Genomic DNA, 25,150 nt, shown 5'->3' on the forward strand with positions numbered 1-25,150 from the left:
CGTTCAGCAGAGGAAGTTTGCAAGGGACAGGCTGAATAAATGACTTTACAGGAAAGTTACTCGTCAGACATTTGCAATCCCCACTGAGGGACCGTGCAGTGGGTCAGGTTTGCACCGTAGCTGGGCTTTCCAGGGGATGCGGGATGCTGTGCCGGGCTGTCGGTGCTGTGCCGAGCACCCAGGCAGCTCTGCTGCTCCTGACCCAGCGCGGTTGCTGCCGGTGCTGCTCGGGGGCTTTTCCCCAGCACCCTCCTGAAGCATCTCCCTCTTCCTTGGAGAAGGTGATGGCCCGAGCAGCCACCTCCCGCTCGGCTCTTGCTAGGCACCGCGGGAACACTTCACGCTCCGAAGAGATTTTCGGTTTGCCTGCAACCACTCACTGATGCTGAGAAGAAGCTGTCAGCACTGCAGTTAAGTCTTTTCCCACCTTGAGGGTGTCTTCAAGTGATAACTCTGTTTAGTTACTGCTATAACACTTGCTGGTGACCGGTTGCTCCCAAATCAGCAGTGTCCCCGCTCCCTTCCATCCAGCTTCGCCTTTGCTGGATGGAAGGGAGCTGGATGGAAATACCTTCACAGGGTATTTCCCACCGGAGCTGCTCCCCCTTGTAGGGCTGGGAGAACCAGATTTGCCGAGTTTCAAAGTTCAGGTCATGTTTTCCAGCCACAGAAGACAGCTGTGGGCCGGAGGCGGCAGTGACATCTCCCTTGGTGTCAGGTGGGGCAGTTACTTCATCATCACTGACTATTTTCTAAAGCTCGGGATGGAAAATACCACACACGCCTGGCAGGTGGGCTGGTGGGATTTTGAGAGGTGGCTGCCTTTGCTGTTGGTCCGGGGGAGGCACGGCCGCTCTCGGCACGCTTTCGGCTCCAGCTGTGCCGGTGCCATCCCATGCCCACGCCGCTCCCAGCCCGCGCTCCTGGAGCTCGGCTATTTATAGTGCTTCTTCCTCCCGGTGTATTTATACAAGCCAGTTTTATAGATGTTGTCTAGCACATGCAGAGGACTGGGGAGATACTCGCAGGCTTCAGATCGGAGAAGTGACCAAAGTCCTCACGGCCTGCCACACATCTGGCTCTTGCCATGCCGATAAACGGCGGCACTGCTGCCCTGTGGCTGACTGTGCCTTGACACCCCCCGCGCCTCAGAAATCCTAAAAAAATCAGGCATGGGTGCCTTTTGCTGCTAGAGAAGAGCTGGTGCCGAGGAGGTGATGCTCAGGGCACCGGGGCTGCATGTCCCTGACCTGCCTCTGGCCATGCAGCGATGCTGCTTGGCTCTGCGCTGCTCCGGAGGGTGCTCTCTGCATGGTGGATTTAAAAAGCTGATTGGAACCAGGTCATTCCCCACGGGACTCCAGAAGCAGCCCTTCAGAGGGACTGGCCCACCCCAGGTCTGTGTGCTGGTCTCACTGGGTGTCAGGGACTCCCGTGTCCCCCGGGATGGCACCTGGCTCAAGCTGCTTTGGGAATGCACGGCACACGGACCGGCATCCTTGCTGCTATGCTTTATCCCCTACACTTAGTCATTTTAAAGCTGGAGCTGCGAAAATTGCCGATTTCCCTCTTTTAGAAATGCTTTATTGATCCTGCTTGCTTATTAAGGGCAGGAATTTATCCCCCGCCTGCCGGTCCCTCTGCGCAGCGTGAGTGTTATTTGTGGTATCCCATACAACAAACACCTATTTTTAGCTGCGCGTTCTTGGAAGCGGTTTCGGTCCCTTGTTTTCCGCAGGGAATTCTCTCACTTGCAGGGTGCCTGGAGCTGCTCGTAGCGCTCCAGCCTGCGCAGGGGGATGCTTGGACGGAGGCAGAGCACGTGGCAGGTCCAGACCCGTGAGGATGGCCGGTGTCCCGCTCTGATGGCAGCAGCGTCCTAAACAAACACAGCATCTTCCTCCTGAGAATCATTTTCCCAGGAGTTATGGCCGCAGATGTGTTATTTTGCTCTTTGACCTGCCTGCCTCCCAGGAAAAACTCCATTTCATTGATCAGACCATTTCAAGCTCATTGCAGGGCTGCTAATGACCAAGCTGTAACAGCAGTATTTTAACCTCTGCATTTTCTCCTAGTGTTCAGTGTCAGCATTATAAAGCACCACTTAAAATACAAGCACAGGCAGTCAATTAGTTTAATCTTTATTACATCTGAATGTACAGCAGCTACTTCCGAGCAAAACCACTGCGTCTGACACTCAGCAGAGTGGGTTTGGCTGGGAAATGCCATCCCACCACTTTGGGAAACTCCATCCCACCACTGCACGCATCAGCAGAGCTCACGGACACCCCCAGGGCCCATTTCTCAGGGCAGCCACAGCACGAACAACACCCCCAGCACCTGACTCCCGACTTTTTGGAAGGAGCTATATTCCTCCTACCGCCTTCTAATTCTCCTATGAATTGGTTGTTATTTACATGTTTTATACCCCTGTGCAGACAAGGTCCGGGATCAGCACCCTCTCAGGGATGAGGGATGGATACGTGGGCTCACCCTGTGCCCCCAAAACCGCTTGGCTGGGGGCCGAGCACTCCCCACCACGACTCCGTCGATGATCTCCGGCGTACGGGGCCGTCACAGGAGCACAAAGAGCTGCCCGCAAGCAAAACCAGCCCCACCTCATCGCTCCTACTGCCCCGTGCTAATCCTCTACGAGCAAGGTGCCTGGTTAAACCCTCCACGCCGCACGCACCAGCCTATTTTTAGCTTGTGCATTAAATGAACAGGGAATGAGTTTGTCAAGTGGAGCTTGGGACGGGCAAGACGTCAAGGCAGTGGCAGCGCTTGTGAAACCCGGCTGGTTCAGCCAGGGTCAGCGCTGGCTAGAGCAGGATTTTTCCCTTGTTTTGTGGGTTAGTCATAGGTTTGTTTATTTTTTTAGAGGGGTTTTTTTTCTTATTCATCTGTTGCAATCAGAGCAGACACATCATTTCACAGCCCTACATGGAAATCCAAGACCAAGGAACTATTTTTAGCACACAAAATGTCTCCCCTAAATGTATTAACTTTGGAAGAGTAAATATTAAATACACTCTCATCACATTAGAGGCATTTACGCAGAAGTACAGCACCAGCATTTTTAATGGTTTGGGGAAATTATGTTATACCACTAGCACTTAATCAAACACAATAAAACAAGATCTTACTGCAATTCTTTCAGGATAAGTTGAAAGGAAACTAATTCATTTTCACATCCGTTGCCCATGATTTACTGACACAGGGGCATATTTGCCCCATTAGTATTTATGGTGGCACTTGCAATCCTTATGCAAAATATATAGGGGATAGCCTAACATTTATTTTGCAATTAAACTGAAAGGATTCTTCACCTGCTCACTCCAGATCGAGGCATTCAGCACCATCTGTGACAAGGGTACTATAGGCAAACCCCAAGAAAGCAACACAGGGAAACCCCATGTGCTATAAGTGGCTATAAATATATATTTTTTAATAAGAATGGCTTTTTCTAACTTTATTGGGGAACTATTTCTCAGGCTGGGCTGTAGGAGAAGGATGATGTGGTGCTCCTGGTGGACCCCCCAGTGTCCCTGCTTTGTTGGATGCCTGAAGGAACAGCAGTGACCCTCGCGGCTGGTGGCTCGGGGACCGGTGCTGGTGGCTCTCACCTGGTGATGGTGATGGGCAGTGGGGATGCTGCCCGGGTTTGGGTCCTGTCCTGGCGGAGCTCCCCGCTGCACCTCGCTCCTGTGAGAGCCAGCTGGTGGTTTAGAAGGTGTTTGCCTAAACAGAAGGATGCCAGAATTAAGGAGCCGAGCTATTCTTGGTGAGTGGGTTTCGTTGTCATCTCGGTTATCGTCTCTCCTGTGAAATGGGCTCTCTGGGAAAGGAGGGGATGTACAGAGGTGATGTAGTCCTTTTAGCTGCCCCAAATTTTCTTCTTTCTTCCTTTCCTTCCAGGCATTTGGGTTCCATTTCCCATGCCCATTCCCACGATACATCTGGCCAGACCATCTCAGCCATCTCTGGTCTAACACAGGTGCCAGAGGCAGGGATGCATCTTCCCAGGAATTTGGCTAGCTCTCTCTTCCATGACACTCAGATATTTTGGAGACAAAATCCTTACCGGTTGGTATGGCTGTTGCCCCATGTTTCTCAGCATCAGACCCTCGAGGCCTGGCTGGGCTGTGTGTCATCTTCTCTCAGACATTTTGGGAGTATCCCAGGGCCAGGGGCATCAGGGAATCAAACCAAAGGGGTTTTCTTAAACCAGGAGCATGGCAGGCTGGCCTCGCTCCCTGCTTTATGAAATCGAACTCTTTAATATCTCCCTGCCTAGAACAGGCAAAAAACTTATTATAGAAGATGATTCTTGAACCACTTTTGGACAGACGGGTTCATGCATGATGCTGCAGGCATCGTGCCTGCACTGTGGGGCCACATGGACTGGCCAGGAGTTCGAGTTCATCACTGGGATGCCTCAAGAGCTGCGAGCAATAACACAGCTTAGCAATAAAATCCTTAGTTTGCAATAAACTGATCCTTTACCTTTTCATTTAATAGCAAAATATAAGGCAGTGGTAGTTTAAAGGCGGATTTTCTTTTCTTCTTCCCCGCACCCCCCCCCCCCAGAAGACCCATCTCAGACTGATGGTTTTAGCGTCGTCTCCACCGTGCCCCGTGATTTCCCTCATCAATCACTTTGGTAATAAATTGAACAAAGTATGTCTAGTAAATATCTCATTTTCCTTCAGCAGCGATGGTTTTTCAAGCTGTCTGGATGAGCCCTGCCTGTCCCCCCCCTCGGCAGGTGGAGGTGCGACGGAGGGGCAAGCCCCGGCGCCCGCCTGCCCGCAACCCCCATCAGCAGGATAACAAGCAGCCTCTTAACGAACAGCAACACATTGCTGTAGTATTTTGGATTTCACAGCTTGCTTTCACTCCCATGAATAGCAAATACAACAGCGTGTTTCCCCGCCTGTTACGCCAGCTCTTGGCGCAAGAGGCTGCTCCTCCGAACCTGCCGTCTCGCAGCGGGGCTTCCCCTGCGTGTTTTGCTCCAGATCTGCAAAATAAGATTAAAATCTCCAGGAGAAGGGTGGTTACCTTGAATGACAGAAACTTTCAGGCACGGGGGACTTTTGTGAGCACCCTCGTGCTTGGGGTCTCCCCTCCAGCTGTGACAAATGTCTCCAGCTGCGCTCCTCATGGGATCACTGCTGGCTGGCAACAGAAAAGTAAATGGAAATGTAATGGAAATTCGGAAATTTGCTGTTCAGGGGCAGACAGTGGCTGCATCAGCAGGGCCAGACCAGCTCCGCATCCCCACGCACAGAGCTGCATCCCTTGGGATGCTCCGACGGGCCCTCTGGTCCCTGGGTAAATTTGCTCTGTGTGACCTTGCTCACTACACCGACACAGAGGTACACAGAAAACACTGCTTTATTGACTGCATTTGCCAACACACTGAGGAATGCAAAGGGTTTTTTCATAAGCAATGGGCCATGGTCCCAATGTGTATTAAAGCATACACTGTATCTAAACAGGATGAAAATAATGGCAGACAGAGCTATTCCAAGGCAACACAAATAGCATGCATAATACAGTCTCACACAGAACGAGTTTGATAACATTATATTGCTTTAAGGATTAACTAACATGGAAAATGTACAAAAAGGAGAAATAGGTTTTTGCATTAATGAAAAATACATTTTTTCTCTACAAAGGAATTTCTAATACAAGAAAATAAATATTGCAACATAAGCCAAAAATAATTTAAAATTGCTCTTTTCAATATATTTTCAATATTTCTCTTTTATATTAACAAATGGCACATCACGTTCTTTGAAACAAAGAAAACAGAAGGGTTTCTCCTCCTGCGACATTCATATCGTTTCCTGTAACTGATGTGAAGTGGGTCTGTTTTGTGTGTGGAATGGCGCAAACTGTGGGGGGATTTCCTTAAAGAACAACCAAACCTCACGCCCTGCGGCAGCATCTTCCCACTGGTGGCCGCTCCCGCATCCTGCTATCGCCTCCCAGCTCCCTCCTGCACCCCGCCTCGGGGCGAGCTCCGTGGGACAGCAGGCATCCCAATCTCATACTATAGGTGCAAGCAAAAAAAAAAAAAGGGGAAAAAAAAAAAAAAAAAAAAAAAAAAAAAAATTTAAAAATGGGTGTGGGGAATCGGAGCTGTCCTCGGGAAACTCCCGCAGCCATCGGGGCTGGGGTTGACATTGGGGCTGTGCTCCATGATCAGGGCACGATGCTATTTGCATCCTCATCTCAACTGCAACCGCTGCTGCTTCTCCAAGGAAACGGGTGCTCTTACAGTGCAAATGTCGATTCCTGCAGTTTATACATCTTAAAAGACAACATTTCTCTACTAAAATAAACCCTTTTATTTTATTTTCTTTCTATTCATTTCAAAATACATTTACAGTAACATCAAAAATATTTGCCTTGTGCATTTTCTCTCCTGAACGCCAGGCTCCCCTGCTCGGAGGCAGTGGCGAGGATGCTCCGCGCAGGGGATGCGCCGGGATGGCCGCAGCCGTCCTGCTGCGGTCCAGCCCCCGCGCAGCCCCCCCCGCTCACGCGAGCCCCTTTTCTCCTCTCTATCCCCCCCGCCCCGTTCTTCTCCCCGCGTTTGACATGCCCCACCAGCCCCCCGCAGCTTTCCCCACCTAAACGCCGTCTCCCGATGGCAAAATAAGATGCCTGACGTTTTGGGAGTGTTTCAAACTGTTTTATTGCCTGGTGCTGGCGGCGCCGGGTTGGTTGTTCTTTAAAGTCTCCCCCCTTTTTGCTTTCCTGTACTGAGAAGACAAGTAGTGCAGAAGCTGATGAATGGAGCTGTGTACAGTGAGATTTGTGGATTGCTTTTTTTTTTTTAACCATAATTGAGTGAAGCACACGGAAGCAAGATTCATTAAAAGGCAGCATATTGATTATTGTTATGACTCTTATACTAGGATACTGTAGCTAAAGCTAGCAAGCCTGATAAGATAAACTAAGTCCTATTTACTGTATTTAACATTATCTGAACATACTGAGCCTTAATTAATGAGCAGATTTTCATTTCCAACCTCAATGGATTATGCTAATTTATAACAAAGGTGGTTCCCGTTTTGTTGATTTTCTGGTTTTGTTTGTGTTTTCGCTTTTTTTTTTTCCTGCTAATAACACGTGTAACATTTTTCCCACCGGAGGAAGATTCCTCCCCAGGCATGGTCAGTCTCAGCCGGGTTAGTGTTGGGCTTAGCCAGGGCTGGGTGCAGGCGCTCAGCATCCGACCCGAAGCCCCCGCCGCTCGCCATGCCTGGGATGAGCTAGGCTGTCATCGCTTATCTTTGCTGCAGTTTTATCACTAATAAGGACTTTGGAAGGCTGATAAAGATGATCTACTCTAAAACATCAGTTGAAGGAGTCTCAGAGTTTCAAAAGAAAGCTCACAGTGAAATGAGCAAAAAGCATCGGAAATCAAAACGGCAGGATGCGGTCTCGGAGCAGCAGCATCCCTCGGAGCAAGCTTGGAACCTAACGCCGCAGCAGTGTGTTATGAGTGTGTCTTTAGTCCTTTGTTGCTAAATAACTTCCAATTTTTTCAAAATGACAAGTTTCCGGTTTCTGGCTGTGCTGCTTGACTGTCAAAATATTCTTTGGCATCCACAAAATTATTTGACTGATTGGTTTGACAATTGCAAGGTGTTTTTGTTTAGTGATGGGTTTAACCGGTTGCAGAAGTGTCCCAGGTTTGGTTTTTTTTTTTTTAGTTTTTTTTTTAAACATTTTTTATTTTTAAAAAACAACAACAACAAAAGTTTCAGTGAATTCCTTTTTTTTTTTGTTCCCTGAGCTCACACTGGGGTCACTCCAATAAAACACGTAGCACGACTTAACTGTGACCTTTGAAGCCAAAACCGAAGTAATGGTGCAATTAAGTGCAAACATGGAAATTCGCCTGACTTGTAGGTAACATGGGCTTTTAAACAACATTTAAGGCTTACTGGGGACATTTTATGCATTAAATTATTGTAATATTTATAATGTCAGCTTCTGTGAATCACCCTCCCGCAACAAGTCAACAGCTTGTAACCAGGATTTAAGGAATAAAAAAAAAAAGGATGGGGAGGAATAAATTCACCATTTCCACTGTAGCGTTTAGTAGGGAAACAAAATGGTGAAGGCAAGCGTTTCCATTTCCCCTCGGTGACGGTACGTTTGGCCTCGGGGCCAAGCGTTTCGTTGTGCAAAGGGGATTTCAAACGTGCCGCCCCGGCACGGTGGGACCATGGCAGCCATCGGAGAGAAGCACGGGCAGAAAAACTTCACTCAACCTCCCAGGTTAAACCAACCCCGACTCCCCACGGTGTTTTTAAAGGATGCTTTTCTCCTCCGTCCTGCCCCGCATTTCCATTTTCCAGCTCGCTAACAGCTGACCAATTCACCTGAGTAAATCACTTCAGTTTTTCTGACAACCTCCACGGGGTCGACCCACAGGGCAGGGACAGGGAGAAATTCTGCATCCTGGCCCCTGGACGGATCCCGACCAGATGGAAAGGTGAGGGGAAAAATAACGACGGAGGTTTGGGTTTTTTTTCTAAAAATAGAAACGTAACGTTGCTCTCTTCCACCCCAAGCGCTTTCCTCCAACAAGCTTTTTGTGCTTTAGTCATTATTTATTTTAGTATCGCTTATTTTGCTTCCTCGTATACGCGCACACAGGCGGGTATCTCCCCTCCCGCAGCTGGCCGCTACCGTACCCTCCGCTCGCTCCCTGCTCCGGGGGCAACCGTCCCGGGCAGAAATCTGCCCCTCGTTAAATAATGCCCATGAATTAAACTGTCATCCCTGCAGAAAGCACGGGTACCGGCACCCTCCGCCCTCTCGGCACCCTCGGCATCGGTCCCGCCGGGCGCCGGCAGCTCGTGTTCCCGGGAAGCGGGGTCCGGCCGGGAGCCGGGGAGGGACCACTACTGTCACGGTCATCGATGTCGGTGAAGCTGAAGCTGTATCTCAGGCGTATAGAGAAGAGAAAGACAACAGTGCCGAATTTCCAACTATATACACATATTAAAAATCCCCCTCGCTATGATACCAGGCAGAAATTGGACATGGCAGTTGTAACTGGGTTGAGGCCTCGTCGAGCCGGCGTGGTTGGTCGGGAGGAGTTAGGATGCCAGGATGCTCATCCTGACGATGTCCTCGCCGGCCGCATCCAGCTGGCCCCGCTGCGCCCTGCCGCCGCGGGACTCCCCGTCCGAGTCGCTCATCTCTGCGTCGGAGAAGTAGCCGTCCGTCTCGGCGTCGAAACGACGCAAGGGAGCTCCGCCGGCGCCGTCGGGTTTGGGGGGCTGCGACCTCCGAGTCCCTCGGCTCTCCTTTGGTAATTTGAACCGCACGACGGTTTTGGGGCTACCTATGGAGTCAGGCACTTTGGCCGCGGGGCTGGGCTCCGGCTGAGCGCAGCGCGGCGTCTCCTCCTCCTCCTCCTCTTCCTCCTCCCCCTCCTCCTCCTCCTCCTCGCCGACGCAGCCCCTCGCCCCGGCCGGGGGTTGAGGTTCGCCGGCTTTCGGGAGAGAGCCTTTCTTGGCCGCCTTTTTCGCCTCGCCCGCCCCTTTGCGGTCGGTGGGAAGCTTCGCCGTCCCCTTCTCCGACTTGCTCGGTCTGGAATCCGGAGCGAAGGGCTTGGCGGCATCATCCGACAAGTCGCTGGCGTTGTTAGTCCAGGGCTCCGAGCTCTCTGGGTGGCTCCCACCCACGGCGGGGGGGCTGCTCCTGGGCAGCTTTTTCTTAGTGTTCGTTCTCGTTCTGCTTTTCACTTTCTTTGTGGCCTCGCTCTGCTTGAACGGGGACCTGAGGGAATGGTCCATCATGAAGCTCAGCAAGGTCTCCTCGTCCTGGAGGAGCTCCTCGGAGAGGCCGGGGGTGCTGTCCTCGTGGTGGGCATTGTTGAGGGACCACTCGCTCATCGCCATGTTCTCGGCGGTGATCTGGACCGACTGCGCCAACCAGCTGTTGAAGAAAGTCCCGTCGATGGGGAAGGAGGTTGACAAGCCTGGGAAAAACAAAAGTGGAAGATTGCCTCAGAAGCCAGGAACGGCCACGCTGCCCTTTGACATCACCACCAACCTCACCGAAACTCCCCGGCACCGGAGACGCGCTCCGAAGGTCGACCATAATGCACCACATCAGGACACAGGAGAGGGTTTACTCCAGCACTAATGCTGGATTTGGGGTTCCCTGAGGCCACAGCACCACAACCCGAGTGGTCCCCCACATCCAACACCCTGAGAACCTCCCCAAATCTAAACTGAGCAAAGATGCCGAGCCCCAACCCACTCCAGCACGGGTGGAAAATACATTCCCGTGCAAAGGCGGCAGACAAGCGATCCAGGTGTAAGCCGAAAAATTTGGTGACTGCTACCAGAGCGGGACTTGTGCCCAGGCGAGGGGTGACAGCTTCCCCAGGGAGCAGTTGCCACCGGGCCACCACGCGCTGCCCAAAGCCCGGCCACCACCGGAGCCAGGCGGCCAGTGGGGTGATGGGACCGGTGCTAAATCTGCGTGCCAAGGCAGGGAGGGCGGGAGGCAGGTCTGAGAACATCTCCGAACACTCGAGAGGCGTGAAAACTGAAGAAGAGGAGCAGAGGTGACAGGCTGGAATGGAAAAAGCTGAAAAACTTCCTAATGATTATCTCGAGAGCAAGAGCGAGCATCGTGGGCTGGGCTGAGTCTAATTAGCAACTGGAAAGGCGCATACCTGTCTGCACAAGCACATGCAGTTTTCATCCCCGTAACAGAAACCCACAGGTTCAACATCAGAGCTGGTTTTATGGATGGAGGAAAAATTAGGTTTGATTTTTGATTTCAGGTAAGAGCTTTCCTTTTAAAGCAGTCAGCCTAGCAACAGAAGAGGGAAAGAGCAGCGGCACGGGCAGGGTGACTCACGTCTGCAATGTTTGCTGGTCTCAATGGCAGCTTTGCATCACCCTCCCCTGTGAGCGGCGATTCGGGACGTGACCCCCGCACCTCCACGCTGCGTGGATGAGCGACCATCGCGGGGGGCGGGGGGGGGGACACAAACAAAACACCCTGCGTGATGCCAGGGCTGCGCAAGGGTGGCACTGGGGACGTCGGTCAGATTGGATCCCCCCCCCCCGGAGGTGACACTGTCAAGGTGGCAGTCCTGCAACTCCTGGCAGGTCACCACGGTCCTTTTGGAGAAGACAGCCCCCCAGCCTGGCACCAGCCCAATGCAGGGCAGGGGAAGCAGGAGCAGGGACGAGCTTAGGGCATCGCGTGGTACCCAGGCGCCAAACAGCCCAAGGTCTTGCCGGCAAGGGCCCTGCCAAGCTCGCCTTTCCCCGGCCCTTCTCTGATGACTGCAGCCCCAAGTGATGCTTCAAGCCCTTAACAAAATCCAGGAGCTTACAAGACCCTGGTGAAGCTCTGGGTTGGCTGCCTGCCTTCCCAGGCTCGCAGCAGTGCAGCTTTTCTCAGACATGCCCCAGCCCTCCATCATTTGGCGGAATTTGCCCCAGGAAATCCAAGGTTTCTTTGGCAGAAACAGGATGAGCGCAAAAGCCCTGTTTCCAAAGGGGCTCCTGCCTAAAACCCAACAGCTTTGAGGTGAACAGAAAGCAGCAGAGTCGGGGCGAGCAATGGGCAAAGCAGAGCAAGGCAGGGTGGCCCAGGCCCCCAGACCTCCCACAGAAACTCTCTGTACCCCCAGGAGGCTTTTATAGCACCCCCAGACTGTCCGGGAGCCCCACGGGACCGGTGCGTCCCCTGTGCACCCGCGGGACAGCTGAGCACGTGTGAACTCATCACCTCCTGCCCTGCATGCTGGCAGAGGTGACGGCGCCAGAGGAAATCGAACAAAAACCCAATTCCGTGTAAAAACGCCATGCGGTTGTCAAAGATCTCGTCAAAAAAAGACCTTTTTCTGTTTTTTTTACTCCCCGCCCCCCAGCCTCGACTGCTGCTGAGCAGCGGTAGGTTGTAGCTGATGGGGAAGAGCTGGATGAAGCATCCGCAGAGCCAGCCTGCATCTCCTCGCCCCCCTCCCCGAGCAAATTCAAGCGATCAGCCGTGCTTTGTGCCCGTCTCCTGGATGCTCCCGGACCGCCAGCACAACCAGCGCGACCGCACAGTCCTGGCCAGTATATGCCATGAAAATGCAGAGCCCACGTGCTGTATTCACCATCGCTACACAGCACGGAAGATACGGGGGATTAGCCCTACTGTGGGGTGGGTAAGTCTGATTTTATCACCAGAAAGCAAAATGACGCTTCAGCAGCACATCACGGGTTTTGTAACACAGTCTCTCAATCTGGGCGCAAGCCCTGGGGCTGCGGCGGGAGGATTTTATGCCCCCTGCCCCACCAGGGACCTCGTCTCCGACGCCGTCTCTCCCGTAGGACCTCGGTAATTCAGGCTGATGCTCGCAAGGGAGAGATGAGGAGGTTCCCACGGCCTCGGGTGTAACTCCACCGTGTACGTGCAGGAGGGATCAGGGGCCGGGACTCTTAACCCTGCTCCCCAAAACAGGGAGCCTCCAGCGGCACGGGTCAACTCTGCGCCCATAAAATCAGACTTACCCAGTTGTCCCAATACAGTTTCGTTGACTGATTTCCTTTTCTCTTTCTTCTCGGGACTATTTTTTCTACCATCTCTTCCTTTCCTTCTCGGGTCACTTTTCTTACCCTTTGTCTTCTTCCCAGTTTGTTCTGGCATTTTTTAGAAAAAAAGGAAAATTCCATGTGAGACGAGGCATCAGGGATGCTGCGGTGAGCAAGTTCCCCTGGGGCACACCCCTGTAGTGGAGACCTGGACCAGACCTGAAAACAACTCTCAAGCCAAAGGGAGAACAGCAGCCAGATTTTGGCCAACTGTAGGCTAAGGTCTCTATATGTTAAGAAGATCTGAATCCCGTAGTTTATACAGAAAAGAGGTTTGGGCCCTGGATATGAACTTAACGTGGCCGCAGGAGCAGTCCCACTGAAGGCAGGGGACTTGCTGGAGACTCTGCAGCCACCGACGTGTCCTCCTGGACCGGGGCTTTGGGGCGAGGACCTGCGGGAGCAGCAGAAGGGATTAACCCCGAACCCTGCTCCGACACCTTCCAGGAGACAAGGGGACCTCTAAACCCGGCGGTGTGTCACCCATCACTGACAAGAGCATCTCCTGGAGGGATTCAGCTGCAAAGCCAGTTTGACAGCAGTGGTACCGGCAGAGTTTTTAAGCAGACCTTGATTTGATTTGACCTTTCGGCAATAGTAACTGCTCGCACTCATACTGTGCGGGGGTGAAAAAACCCCAAAGCTGTAAAAATTAAGCAGTGTATTGAGCGTAAGTAAATGGAGTAGGGAAGATGACCAGCATCACCTATAGAAAGCCAGGGATATAACTCTTAGCTATGTAGACACTCAGCTAAAAATCAGTCCTTCCTAAATGACTTTGAACTTCTACTGGATTTATTCCTCTTGGGTAAACAGGACAAATACCCTATAAAAGTATGACTTGTATTGCCAAGCAAAATACTTCAACAGTTTTTACTTACTCCGTTAGGTCGTTCTCCCACAGAAGTGCATGCTAAAACTTCTATTAATTTTCAGAGGGGGAAGGATATTGCCCTTAAACCAAAATGTGGGTGGCTGATGGAAATGGAGGCATGACATGCGTTTTTTTCAGTCTGGCCCATAAGTTGAACCTGCACAAGCTGTGCAGCTATCGGAGCAATAATTTTAAGAAACGATATCGGTTTATTGTGTCGGCCAGCAGCAGACCTGCAAACAGCCTCAGCAGAGAGGCCGTGGACTGGATGGGTCAGAGGAATAACCTCTGCTCTCCCCTCGCTGCGGCAGTGGAAATGTACTGGGCGAGCAAGGGAGGGAATTCGCATTGCACCTGCCTGAGTCTGGATTAACAGAGGATTTACAGTCCTGGGGTTGCCAAGCCAGGAACCCCTCCTGACCAAAGGACTCACTGAAAGAAAGAAAAGCAAAAGCAAAATTGGTATTTGCTACGTTCCTGCCAAATAACTGCAGAAAGGCAGACACATTTTTCACTCCGCTTACAAAATAAAAATCTAACTTTGTTTAGACAGCACAATGGGGCTAAAGAGAAACCCGAGCAGTACTTTTTGAAGAGGAACCTGTCAAAATAGTAGCCGTCTGTCAAAGCCAGACAGTGTTTACTTTCCACTCCATGCAAGAAAAATACAGGGGAGAGAGGTGGGTTCATTTTACACGGTCAGTTCTCACCAATTTTATTAAAAATCTCCTGCTTAAATGATCATTTGTCAGCAGGAAAAATAAACCCCTCCAGTTTTGAGTTTTATGTGGGAGCCATTCCAAAAAAACCTTTGTGCCAAAACCATCTTTGGAATAACCCCAACAGATTTCAGTCGATGACTACCGTAACAGCAGTTAAAAACTGGCCTCATCCAGGCAAAATAATGGAGACTTCTTCCTTTCTCAAAGAAACCCCAGGCAGGCAGAGCAGCCTGGTCGGGAGCTGTGCGGAGGGGATGCTACAGGAACCGTCCCCCCAGTCAAACCAGTCAGCGCTTCGTAATGATGGCAAATGCAGCCGTGAGTTACCCACAGCTTTGGTCCCGCTGGGTGCCGAGTATCTTTAGCTCTAAGTATCGTCAACTGGCATAAAGGAGGTTTAGCAAACGTGTGGGTGTTGGGAGCACTTGGTGGGATCGGGGTCTACATGGTGCGTGTTCGGGATGGGACCGGGACGGGACAGCTAGGAGCTGAAGCAGAAAATAAGCACCAAACCGCTTTGTGCGGCTCTGCTGGGCGATGCCACGCACGGGTGGCACGGGCACGGCCGTGTAGGTGCCGCGGGAAGGGCAGCCGGAGGCTGAGCCCTTCTCTGATCTCATTTACGCCGCCTGCCCGTCTGGGCCATGCTGCCGGTGGCCCCAGCGCTTGCTCCTGCTGTCGGGCAGCACCTGGAGATCAGCGCGGGTTGTGTCCTGCACTCTTGCCTGCACTATGACCGTCACCGCTAACATGTGGGATCGCAACTTATGGCCTGATGCTACGTCCCGGCAAGGGAAAACCTCCCGAGCTCAGGGGAACCTACACACCGATGCTGAAAGGCACTCGGGTCCCTCGTGTCCCCCTGCCATGGGAAAGACCCCGATGCCCAAACCACCGGGAGATCCCGGGACCAAACTCCTGTACCTGGGCCCTTTTCCCAGCAGCAGCGACTCGTGGGAGCCGGGTCCCAGAGGCAGCAGCCCCTGCTCAGGCTAAACCCAAAAGCCCATCTCGGGAGAGACGAGCAGCTCAGCTCGGTCGGTTCAGGGTGGAAAACGAATTGCCAAATGCCAACCATTTGGGGCAGGAGAGAAGAACATTTGCATCAAGACGTATGAAGCAATCCCACAGCCTGCACACCAATCGCCACCTGAGTCACCCTCTCGCCGTGGGTTTGTCTCTTGATCACTCACCTTTAGGCAGAACAAACATCACAGTAGCGGCAGTCGTGCTTTTCCCTGAGTACATGCATTAAACATTTTCAGGAAAGGCAATTGCACAGCGCCGGCACTCGGCAGCGCAGACAGCCCCGAAACGTGAGCGACAGAGCCCCGACACAGCTCTCCCTCGCCGGTCGGCATCTGCACCCCACCGGGAAGGGTCCCAGCTCACCCTCCCCGGGAGGAGATGCCGACTCCGACCCCATCGCTGCATTAGAGAGAGGGTCAGGCATGCACCTGAGGTCGGACTCCCCAAGGCATTTTGGGGAACGCAGGTCCCCAAGGGCATTTCCAGCCACCTAACACCCTGTTTGCGAGGGAGGTGAGCTCAAAAAGCTTTCCTGGCAAACCACCCTGAGCCTGTCGCCTTCTGAGAGCTGCAAACGCTAAACTGGGGGTACCCGGCTGAACTGAAGAGCATCACGAGGTCCCCTGCGATCCTCCCAAAACCCGCAGAGCCCAGCAGCAACAGCGCGTGGCATCTGCCTTCAGGGTCTGAGTTTGTTGCTCTTGTCTTTTATCCACCCGTTATTCCCCAGCTGGACCTCCCGCCTCGCTGCCCCAGCCAGCAGCATCACTGCTGGGAGCACCAGCCGGCACAAATTTCCCAGGTGCTAGGGAACGGCTCTCTGGATGTGCAACGCAGGGTCTCTGGTCGGTGGGAACAGCCGGGAACACCATTTTGTGTGTGCCCAGGCTGGTGATCCGTATCGCTGGTTCAGCGAGGACATACGGAGCAACACACGGTGTCACTGATCTGTGTCACGGGGACCAAGATTTACAGGACCCACATGTCCCCGGAGCACACCCTGGGGTCCCGGCTACCCCTGGCTCTGGCCATCGAGAGGAATTTGCATGGGGTCCGAGTCACAAACATCTCAACGTACGCATTTCTCAGCCTCCAAACCTTCAGTCAAAGGAAACTTTTGTCAAGGAAAGCCCAGACGGTTCCTGAAGAAACCCCAACCATGTGATGGCTTCAAACACAACTCCAAAGCCACAAACACAACAACCGTCGGAAGAGCCTGCCAAAGTGCCAGATGCTGCTGCTGGAAAAACTGCTCTGCAGCCATGGGGTTTGGTCTGCCCTGCCACCGAAGGGAAAGGAGGAGGGAGCAGGAGCTGTGGGCTCCGGCACCGCTTGTGCAAAAGGAAAAAAAAAAAAAGGGACAGAAGGAAACCAACTTTATTTCAGTTCCTTACTAAAAGTTGTCAGAGGCTTTGCATGCAGTAGCGTGATGTTCTCCACTAATAGGTATGCGGAGCAGAGAACTGCAGCCGACCAGAGCTAAAGGAGCCGGTCTCTAGGAGCAACAGACATCCCGCCAGCAGCTTAACCTTTGATTCTTCACAGAGCCAAAGGCATCTGCAAAGAGTCCAAAGCGAGGGCTGCTGACCCATGCCAGGGAGCCAGCTGCCGTGGATCAGCCCCAACACCAGCAGCCCCGTGCCCAGGATTTGCATTCTCCTCCCAAACAGCTCCATCTCCATGAAAAGTTGCCAAAACACTGCCTTAGCATCACCACCTGACCAAACGCTTGGTCTTTCTGACCGATTCCCAGGGAGAGGAGGATCGAGAGGGATCTGTGAAAACAAGTTGCTCCGGTCACCCAGGGTATGGCTTTATTGTGTGTTTCTGAACAAAACTGGAGATGGGCAGAGTCGACATAGGAACTGTGCTTAAATAACACTGCAAGGGAGGGGGCAGCTCTCGTTTCCTTGGGGTGGGGGGCTGAGGCTTGGGTACCAGTCTTTGGCTTCGGAGGACGGCAGGGACAGCGTCTGCAAGAACAAACTCTGGTAAGCGGTACTGACCTGGGTAAAGATCTTTCTCAATAAGCTTCATCTGGAGATGGAAGATCTGCTCCTGCAGTTTGCAAATGGTGTGTTTCATTTTCTCCCGTCTCGTCACCATGTAACAGAGATTTCTAACCTACAGAAACACAAGAAACAGCGTCCGTTTTAGGCAGGGTCAAGGTGGGTCCCCTCAAGCTGTGTCACTGCTTCTGTCACCCAGGGAAATGCCCGCTCCCCGGGATTTGGTCTTCTTCACCTCACCATCATCCACCCTGCACCAAAACTCCTACCGGGAGCTCTTTGGATGTGCCAGGACCAGAGGTGAGGGCTCTTGATCCAAACTGAGTAACATATACGGGAAAAACTGTGCAGTGAATGATTTAAAGCCTAAATGTCTCTGTTCTGGCTCCAACAGCCAGGACCCTGTGGGGGGCGAGGAAGGCTGGCCGGCTTCTCCAGCACATGCACTGGGCATACAAAAGCCGTAAGGACGCACAGTATCTCCAGAGATTTGCTTACCCCAGCGGCACGTCTCTCTTGTAGCACCAAGTCTCCCTGCAAAGCCCTGCAGGCACCTGCCAACGTGCCCGGGGCACCCACCCCAAACCAGAGCAGCCACCCTGGAGACCCCAACCTCGGCTCCACCAGCCCGTGCCCCGGCACGGGGGACAGCTCGGCCACCACTGCTCCCAGTGCTTTGGGCAGCAGCGAACTGGGACCGTCCTGCTTGGGGGACTGGGGCAGCCCCGGGTCCAAAGGGTCCATGTAGGATGCTGCATGTAGGGGAGTCTCTCTCTCTCTCTCTCCTGTCTTCTTCTGAACATAAACAATACCCAAGTCAATCTTTAACTTCTCCCATCAAAGGCCTGAATTCACAGGCAGGGTTTGCCCTTCGGCATCAGTGCTTTTGAGGGCACAAATTTAGCCTGAATAACAGAGCACGCAGGGAGTCAAATGGGGCCGAGCGTGCTGCTAATCTGCTCCGATTAGTCAGGATTAACTTTCAGTACTTGTTGCAGCACATCCTTTAACTCTGCTCTTGATACACATCAGTGCACAAAGTGACCAAGACCCAAAATGGGAATAGAGCCAGGAGAAACAGGTAAATTATTTCGTAATCTTACCCAGGTACAGCAATGGTATGGACACACAGGCTGTTTTAATCTCCTGTTAATTGTTCATAGACCTAATGAAGAAGTTAATGTCTCTATAGGATTTGGAAAGTCTTGGAAGGGAAGATGCTGTAGAAAGAGCATTATAAAATATTTATGCAAAGGCCCAGCAGACGCACAGAGCCCCGAGCAGCTGAGCATCGCCCTGAGCCCTCGGTCCAGCAGCTGCATCACACACGTGCCCTGTTCACACTTGGCATAGAAACCTGCACAAAAAAAATGCCAAATGCTAAGAAGTACCTTGATGCTCCGGGGTCAATACGCCAGTTCTCATCCACAAATTGCTCCTTTTGCAGGGAGGGAGAGACCCTCTTCCCACGGCCAGTGCAGGGAAGGGGCACAGCTGGAAGGGAGCTGCAGGTACGAGGCTACCGATCTGCTGAATGTCAGAGCTTTACAAAACTGCCTGTTGCCCTAAAGCAAATGCCAGGACAGAGCATAGAAAATACAGCAAAATATCCAGCTGATGCCAGCCCAGGTCAGCAGCCGGTGCAGCTCCCCTACCCCAAATCTGGCTCCTCTATATGGTTCCTCACATTTGCTCCACATCTACCCGCAAATCACTGGTGCATTTTGTCCCAGTTCAAGAAATTTTATTAACCAAGCAGGAAGCCCTAAACACGAACAGCAAAGCACAAGACATAAACGCTCACAAGAGCTACTGCAGCAGCCGTTAAACCTTGCTCATCGCACAGGGCTGCCGATAAACACCTCCAGCAGCCCGAGACGACAGAGCTACCGTGTGATACCCGCTGGCATCTGCCCTGTGATGAATCTCAGTGCCACGCTTTTTGCCAGCCCTGTGTAAGGGTGGCTGGAGAGCCGGGCTCTGTCACCATGGCTGCGGCGGGCATCGAGGCTCTCGGAGGAAACGGGAGGGTTTCAGCTGCGAAACAGAAATTGCTCACGGTAGCTAACAGGATTTGACAGCGTTTGCTCAGCTTCCTGATGCTCTGAAAGAGCCTGTACTAAGGTAAGAAGGAGGTGGGCTGAATGGAGGCATGGGCAGTAATGTTCGTGGGTATGTCCACGCTCACGCGTGACCCTGATGTCTCCGATTCCTCCCCCTCCTCGTCCTCAAACCCCTCCCTGCAGAGGAAGGCTGGGGTATTTCCAGGCTTGGGGGACTGTCCCTACGGGGCTGGGAGCCTTTGCGGCTCTCACAGTGGCAGAGCAAGCCAGACTGGCATGCCACGCTTAGCTAATGTCTGCCACCAAAGGCTGTGAAGACAGCAGGACGACCGTGGCCATCCCCTAATGGTATCGGTCTTACCTGAGGACAACTGGGAAACACTTAGGAATATAGGAGAAAAAGCTGGGTTTTTTCTTGTTGAATCCCCTAGCTGTAAATATAAAGCAGCAAGCTATATGCTATGTATTTTACTACGTTCTCTTTTTTTCTTCTGGATTGGAGAAAACATCAAACTAAAATTTCTTTATGAGGATAACAACCGCCTCTGGCAACCTGCATCTCAAAGTGTTTGGCTGTATCTCTTCTCTATGATTTGATATTCCTGGAAGAAAACATTACTTGTGCTCTGCTTAGAGACTGCTGGTATTTACACACACTTCCACAGCTAAACACTACCCAGCGCTGCTTCCCCAAGCCAAGCTTAGATGCTGGTATGAAAACCTGAAAGCTACGGTTTTTTGTTAAAGCTAATTTAAACAACCAGTCTTTGGAAAAAGCTTTTTAAAAAAAAAAAAAAAAAAAGGCAAAGAGGGTTAAAAAAGGCCAGAAAGAAAATGAGGGGACTGTATTAGGATTCCCAGGCAATAGCTTTAATTTGCTGACACTGTAAAGCGCAGAAAAGACAGTGGTTAGGAGATGGCAGAGGGAAATGCCATCACCCTGGCTGCTCCGGCATCATCTTCCCCTCTGCTTCTGCCTCCCCAACTCCAGGATCCAGATACCATTATCAGCCCTCAAATCACAACCATTTCCACCGGATTAATTGCTGAAAACACTAAAATTGAACGTGATGCCCCGTGGACACCCTCTGAAAGCCACCCCTCCAGGCTGCTCTTCTTCAACCCCTATTTGATGTGATGCCTCACTACCTGCAAGTGGAACGGGGCGGCTGTGAGCGGCGCTGACAGACAGGATCAGATACCTGGGATGCACTAGCAGCAATTGGATTTAAACCCGTATCACCCATCTGAGTACCGGACTTTGATCTGGCGAGTGTTTATTGTTCCCCCTCTTGGAAGCAGAGCAAACAAACAGCTCTTCCAGGGCCAGGCAGTGAAACCTGGCAGGGAGTTGCTAAGCAGAGGCTGAACGCCAATGGGGAATGACCGCATGAAGCCTGGAGTCAACTCCGGAAAATAGAAAAATCTGGTAAAACGCGTAGTTTTGACACAAAGAAATCAAAGAGAAGCTGCCGTGCTGTGTCTTTGAATTAGGCAGCCCCTGGAGCAACGTGCTGTACCCAGAGATGCACAGTGGTTCACTGCAGCTGGGGAAGTCAAGCTGGGAGCAAGTGGAAGCAGAGGGAGGTGGAGCAGCCTGGTTTAGATTTACAATATAGAGAAGCAGATGAGGGGAAAAAAGTGAGCTGAACTTGTCATCCTCGGATCCGGCAGCTACAGCCTGTTGCCTACAGCTTGGTGCTGGAGACCCAGTAACGGTGGCACCAGCCCAGCCCAACACAGAGGTGGAAACGTGATGCAGCAAAGGCAGGAGCAAAGGAGGGACAGACTGGCAGAGCGATGGCAATGATGTACGCAGGGATGAAGGCCGATAGGGCCACAAAAAAGAGACCAATAGCTTGAAATCCAATTGCTTTTACACCAGAGAAGGCTCTCAGGCTCCGAGACCCACCGGGGGAGGTGGGTGCAGCAAGGGACCGGGGCGGACTGGTCCAGAGCTGAAACCCAACCTGGACATGAATGAACCCAGTGTTCACCACCACTGCCTTCCTCCCCGTGGGTTAAATTATGCCGCAGACCCACAGCAGCTTGGAGAGAGGGTTCAGGGATACGCAGGGGCAGCATCATTGCCACCTCGCCTCCCAGGGAGCAGCACGTCCCCTGCAGCACCCCTGGCCCCCCTGCTCAGGGGACCACGGCACCACCCCCACCGGGTGGAAGCAATGCTATTTTCTGCTTTCCTCCTTCCCTGCCTGCTCCCAGAGACCCCCTGAGCCCTTCCATGGCTTCTGCACCCCGGGTGGGCAGTCAGGCAGGGGTCTGGGCAGGGGCCATGGACTCACCCCTCTGCCAGGAACAGGAGAGGGGGAACCAGGCAGGGCTTGGGTTTTAAGCAGAGGAGAAGGAGCTTGGCCCCTGCGTGCCAGGTTTGGCAGCCCTGCCCTGCCTGTCCCCATCCCACTGCTGCCCAGTGCCGTGCCTGTGTCCCCCCCCCCAGCAACAACACTACGGCACCCGTCCCCTCCCTGGCCGCTCTCTGCCGTCTCACTCCGGGTGCTGCGCTTCTTCTGCAATTCCTCCCCTCGCTGCTTCTCGCCTTCGTCGCCCCTCCTCCTCTCCAGCCTGCCTCTGCCCCATCCCTGCTCCTGCCTGCTCCTTCCCTCCGTGCAGCCATGACAGCCGAATCCGCGGGCAGGCAGCGCGATGCGGCGATGAGAGGTTCTCCGGCACCGCTTTGGTACTGCTGCTTCACGGACGCTTGCTCTCTCCCAGAAAGCTGCCGTGGAGGCGGCTGCTCCCTCCCCTGGGCAAGGATGTCCCGCACCGTGGGGAGCTGCGGGCACCTGCATCCCCCGGCTGCATCCCCCGGCTGCATCCTCCGGCTGCATCCCCCGGCTGCATCCTCCGGCACGGCTCTGCCTGCGCCGGCAGCTCCCCGAGGAGCCGACCCACTTTCGGCTGCAGCAGGGCAGGGAATGCCCAGTCCCGCTGGCCCTGCTGCTCGCTCCTGCCATTCACCCGTCTTTGACGTTTAATGTAAGTAAATAATGACATGTTCCTGTGCCTTGCTGCTGGAAAGCATCTGAGGGGCAGCACAGGACAATTTTGTGGTTTGAGACTGCTAAGATGTAGTGGATGTAAGCTGCAGCATCATCTGCCTCCCATCCACCCAGCCCCGCCGAGGCACCTCTCCCTCGTTCTTCTGAACCCCTGGCTGAGACCGTCACTAATTTATTTCACCAGTGTCAGTGTTTTGGCAACGATGATACACGCGTGCTGAGCACCGTTCTTCTGAATAATGCTCTAGACGAAGGGACGCAACTGTTAGGGGGGTCGAACTGAGTCAAGGGGGAACAGGGCTTGTGCTGTCTATAGGCACCAGCGCACATTAAAGCAGCCCTGATGGAGCATATGGGTACACCACTGAAGGAAAAGCTGTACTCACCCTCTCCAGGTCTTGCCTGAGGTGCATGAAGAGCTTTAAGCGTCGGTAGAGAACGTCCTGTTCTTGCTGGGCCAAGTTGTCCACTTCATCTGTTTTTGGTGTCAGCAGCGGTTTGTTGGAATTTGCTTTCCTCTTCAGCTTCCAGTACTGGTAGACAAAATCCACCAGCGATTCGCTTAAGTCAAGGTTCTCCGCCACCTCCGAAGGCTTCACGAGTTCATAGAAGTCCTCCTCCAGCTGCTGGAGCTTCTGCTTCCGCAGCGTGACCTTCTCCAAGTCCAGCTGGGCTTGGTCGGGCTCTGTCCGTGCCTCCTCGGGCAGCTTGGTGGCACCTGTGCTGTGCTCAAGGCAGAAGGACTTGAACTTCACTTCGTCGTTGTCTGCCAGAATAGTCCGCATGTCGAGGTTGTGGGTCGAAGGCGCAGGTGACGTGGAACGCAGTGACGCAGGCGGGCATGGAGCACTGCGGGGAGAAGGACAGGTCTTACGGCCAGGGCAAAGCACCGTCGGTGGGGGGGGGGACACTTCCCAACACAAGGGGACCGCAAGTGCTGACTACAAAGCCAGCGACACCCAGCTGAGTGACAAGACCTACCGTGAAGTGATGGATGCTCCACTACAGGTACTCCTTATGGAGGGACACCTGTATTGCCCAAGTCTTACACGCCCATGAGCCGGACACCATAAACCAAAGCAGAAGAAACCCAGGGTTCACTAGATATCAGCCAGCACCTTCCCACCTTATCTGCTTTAATCCTTCTCTGCGACGGGCCCTGCTCATGTTTCGCCTACCATAAACAGGGGCTTCCAATGGTTCTTCCAATAAGACATGTCAACAGCCACAGACAACAGCACGGGCCAAGGGGACGCTCAAAGACTGTCAGTGGATTTCTCCTGATGGAGGAATTTTCGTCTGTATTTCACCCTTAAACTACTCCACTCTGTTACCACATCAAAAGCTAACATGCAATTTTTATTGAAAGCGTACAGAACGTGTCAAGGTTTATGAGTGAACGTGGTATCTCAGAAGCAGCCAACACTCCCGGAGCACGATGCCTTTCTCCTCTGGAAATTACACAGCCTCTAATTACCTCCATTAAAAAAGAAAAAAAAAAAGGCAACTCAGCATATACAGAGCAAAACATCATGAAATGAACTTTTTAGAACCAGTACAGTGGCTAAACTGTTGTCAAACTTGTATCAGATTAATTTTTTAACAATTTCCCTAACTTACCTCCTGCTTAAATGGCTTTGGACACCACAGGCAACAAACCTCAGCCTGGTTTCCTACAGAGGAACCCCCCCAGCCAGTGCTGTGCCCGTGTCCACGTCAGCACCTTCTCTCCCTCTACTCATTAACTGGTTTTTAACGGCTCAGAGTGTCAGGTAATTATTTCAACCATAACCCGTAAGAAATCAGTCTATTCCAGCTGCTAATGACCAGTTAAACTGCAATAATGAGACATTTTAAGTGGGCTGTTACTGTAGGCACCATATTTCAGCATTTATAGAAGAATTGTTCTTGCGGGGGATGAAGATGCAATTGTGGCCTGAAGGACCAGGCAGAGGCACATGAAATTTCCTGGATGTTGATGACAAACCATTCAGGATGCTGTAGAGTTTTACTGGGGCTTTGCTGCACTTCAGTTCTCAACAACAACAACAAAAAATATTCTGGTAGTAGTCGGGGAACAGAAATTTTATGGCTTTTTCTCTTCATCCCATCAGCCCTGAATTACTGCTCACTCACCCAGCCTGTGAACTTTTGACATTGCTGCTTTTAGATATTTTCCCTTGACTTCGTTTATGAATCTGCCCGTGCTTATGAAAGCGAGAGACTCGCGCGGCTGCCAGGGCCAAGAAAAGCGTAGGCAAGCAGTGTCCAAGTCCTCCACTTCCAGGGCTCTCCAGGCCCCGCTCCAAAGCCTCTGAAACCAGCGGGAAGAGCTGGATGCAGCCCTGCCGCAGCCAAGCCCGGAGCTGTACCAGCACGGCTCTGGGCAGCGATGCTGGGCACTAACTCCTGCAGGCACCAAATGCAAGCGGATTATGAACTCCTACCCCCCGCGTACCCTGTTTAAATATGACCATTTGGTCCTTATTTCAGCCTGAAATTGCTCGTGAAAATAGCTGATAGCTTGCAAAAATCGGCTCCCTCTGCTACGCTGCCGGCGCTTGCATGGAACCTGGCATCGTACGGACCTGCCGGTGCTCCCCGTGCCAGCCCAGTGCACCCACCGCAGCGGTGGGCAGCGCGTTCCTGCCCTGCCCATCCCGCGGGAAAAGCCCTGTCACAGCCTCCCACACGGCTGAAGCACCGGCTCCGTTCTCGAGGATTTATTTTTGGTAAGGAAGGAGGGACAGAAGGAGCCCAGCCTGACTTGCAGCTTCCAGATTGACCCG

General features: G+C 52.6%; 1 protein-coding gene and 1 long non-coding RNA gene across 2 annotated transcripts in view; one reads left to right on the forward strand and one right to left on the reverse strand.

Annotated features, from left to right (window-relative positions):
* Nucleotides 1–3,372: 3,372 nt before the first annotated feature.
* On the forward strand, nucleotides 3,373–6,020 carry LOC121232521. Its single transcript, XR_005931108.1, has 2 exons — nucleotides 3,373–3,784; nucleotides 3,919–6,020. It is a non-coding gene; the product is annotated as an uncharacterized LOC121232521 (long non-coding RNA).
* JADE2 (jade family PHD finger 2) overlaps nucleotides 5,383–25,150 on the reverse strand; it is an 80,935-nt gene continuing 61,167 nt past the window's right edge. The window contains 5 exon segments of the mRNA XM_041119280.1: nucleotides 5,383–10,018; nucleotides 12,564–12,692; nucleotides 17,276–17,393; nucleotides 22,748–23,158; nucleotides 23,160–23,210. Coding sequence (XP_040975214.1) covers nucleotides 9,132–10,018; nucleotides 12,564–12,692; nucleotides 17,276–17,393; nucleotides 22,748–23,158; nucleotides 23,160–23,210 — 1,596 coding nt within the window. The 3' untranslated portion in view covers nucleotides 5,383–9,131.

The sequence above is a fragment of the Aquila chrysaetos genome, chromosome 22 (genome assembly GCF_900496995.4).
Source record: "Aquila chrysaetos chrysaetos chromosome 22, bAquChr1.4, whole genome shotgun sequence".
NCBI lineage: Eukaryota > Metazoa > Chordata > Aves > Accipitriformes > Accipitridae > Aquila > Aquila chrysaetos.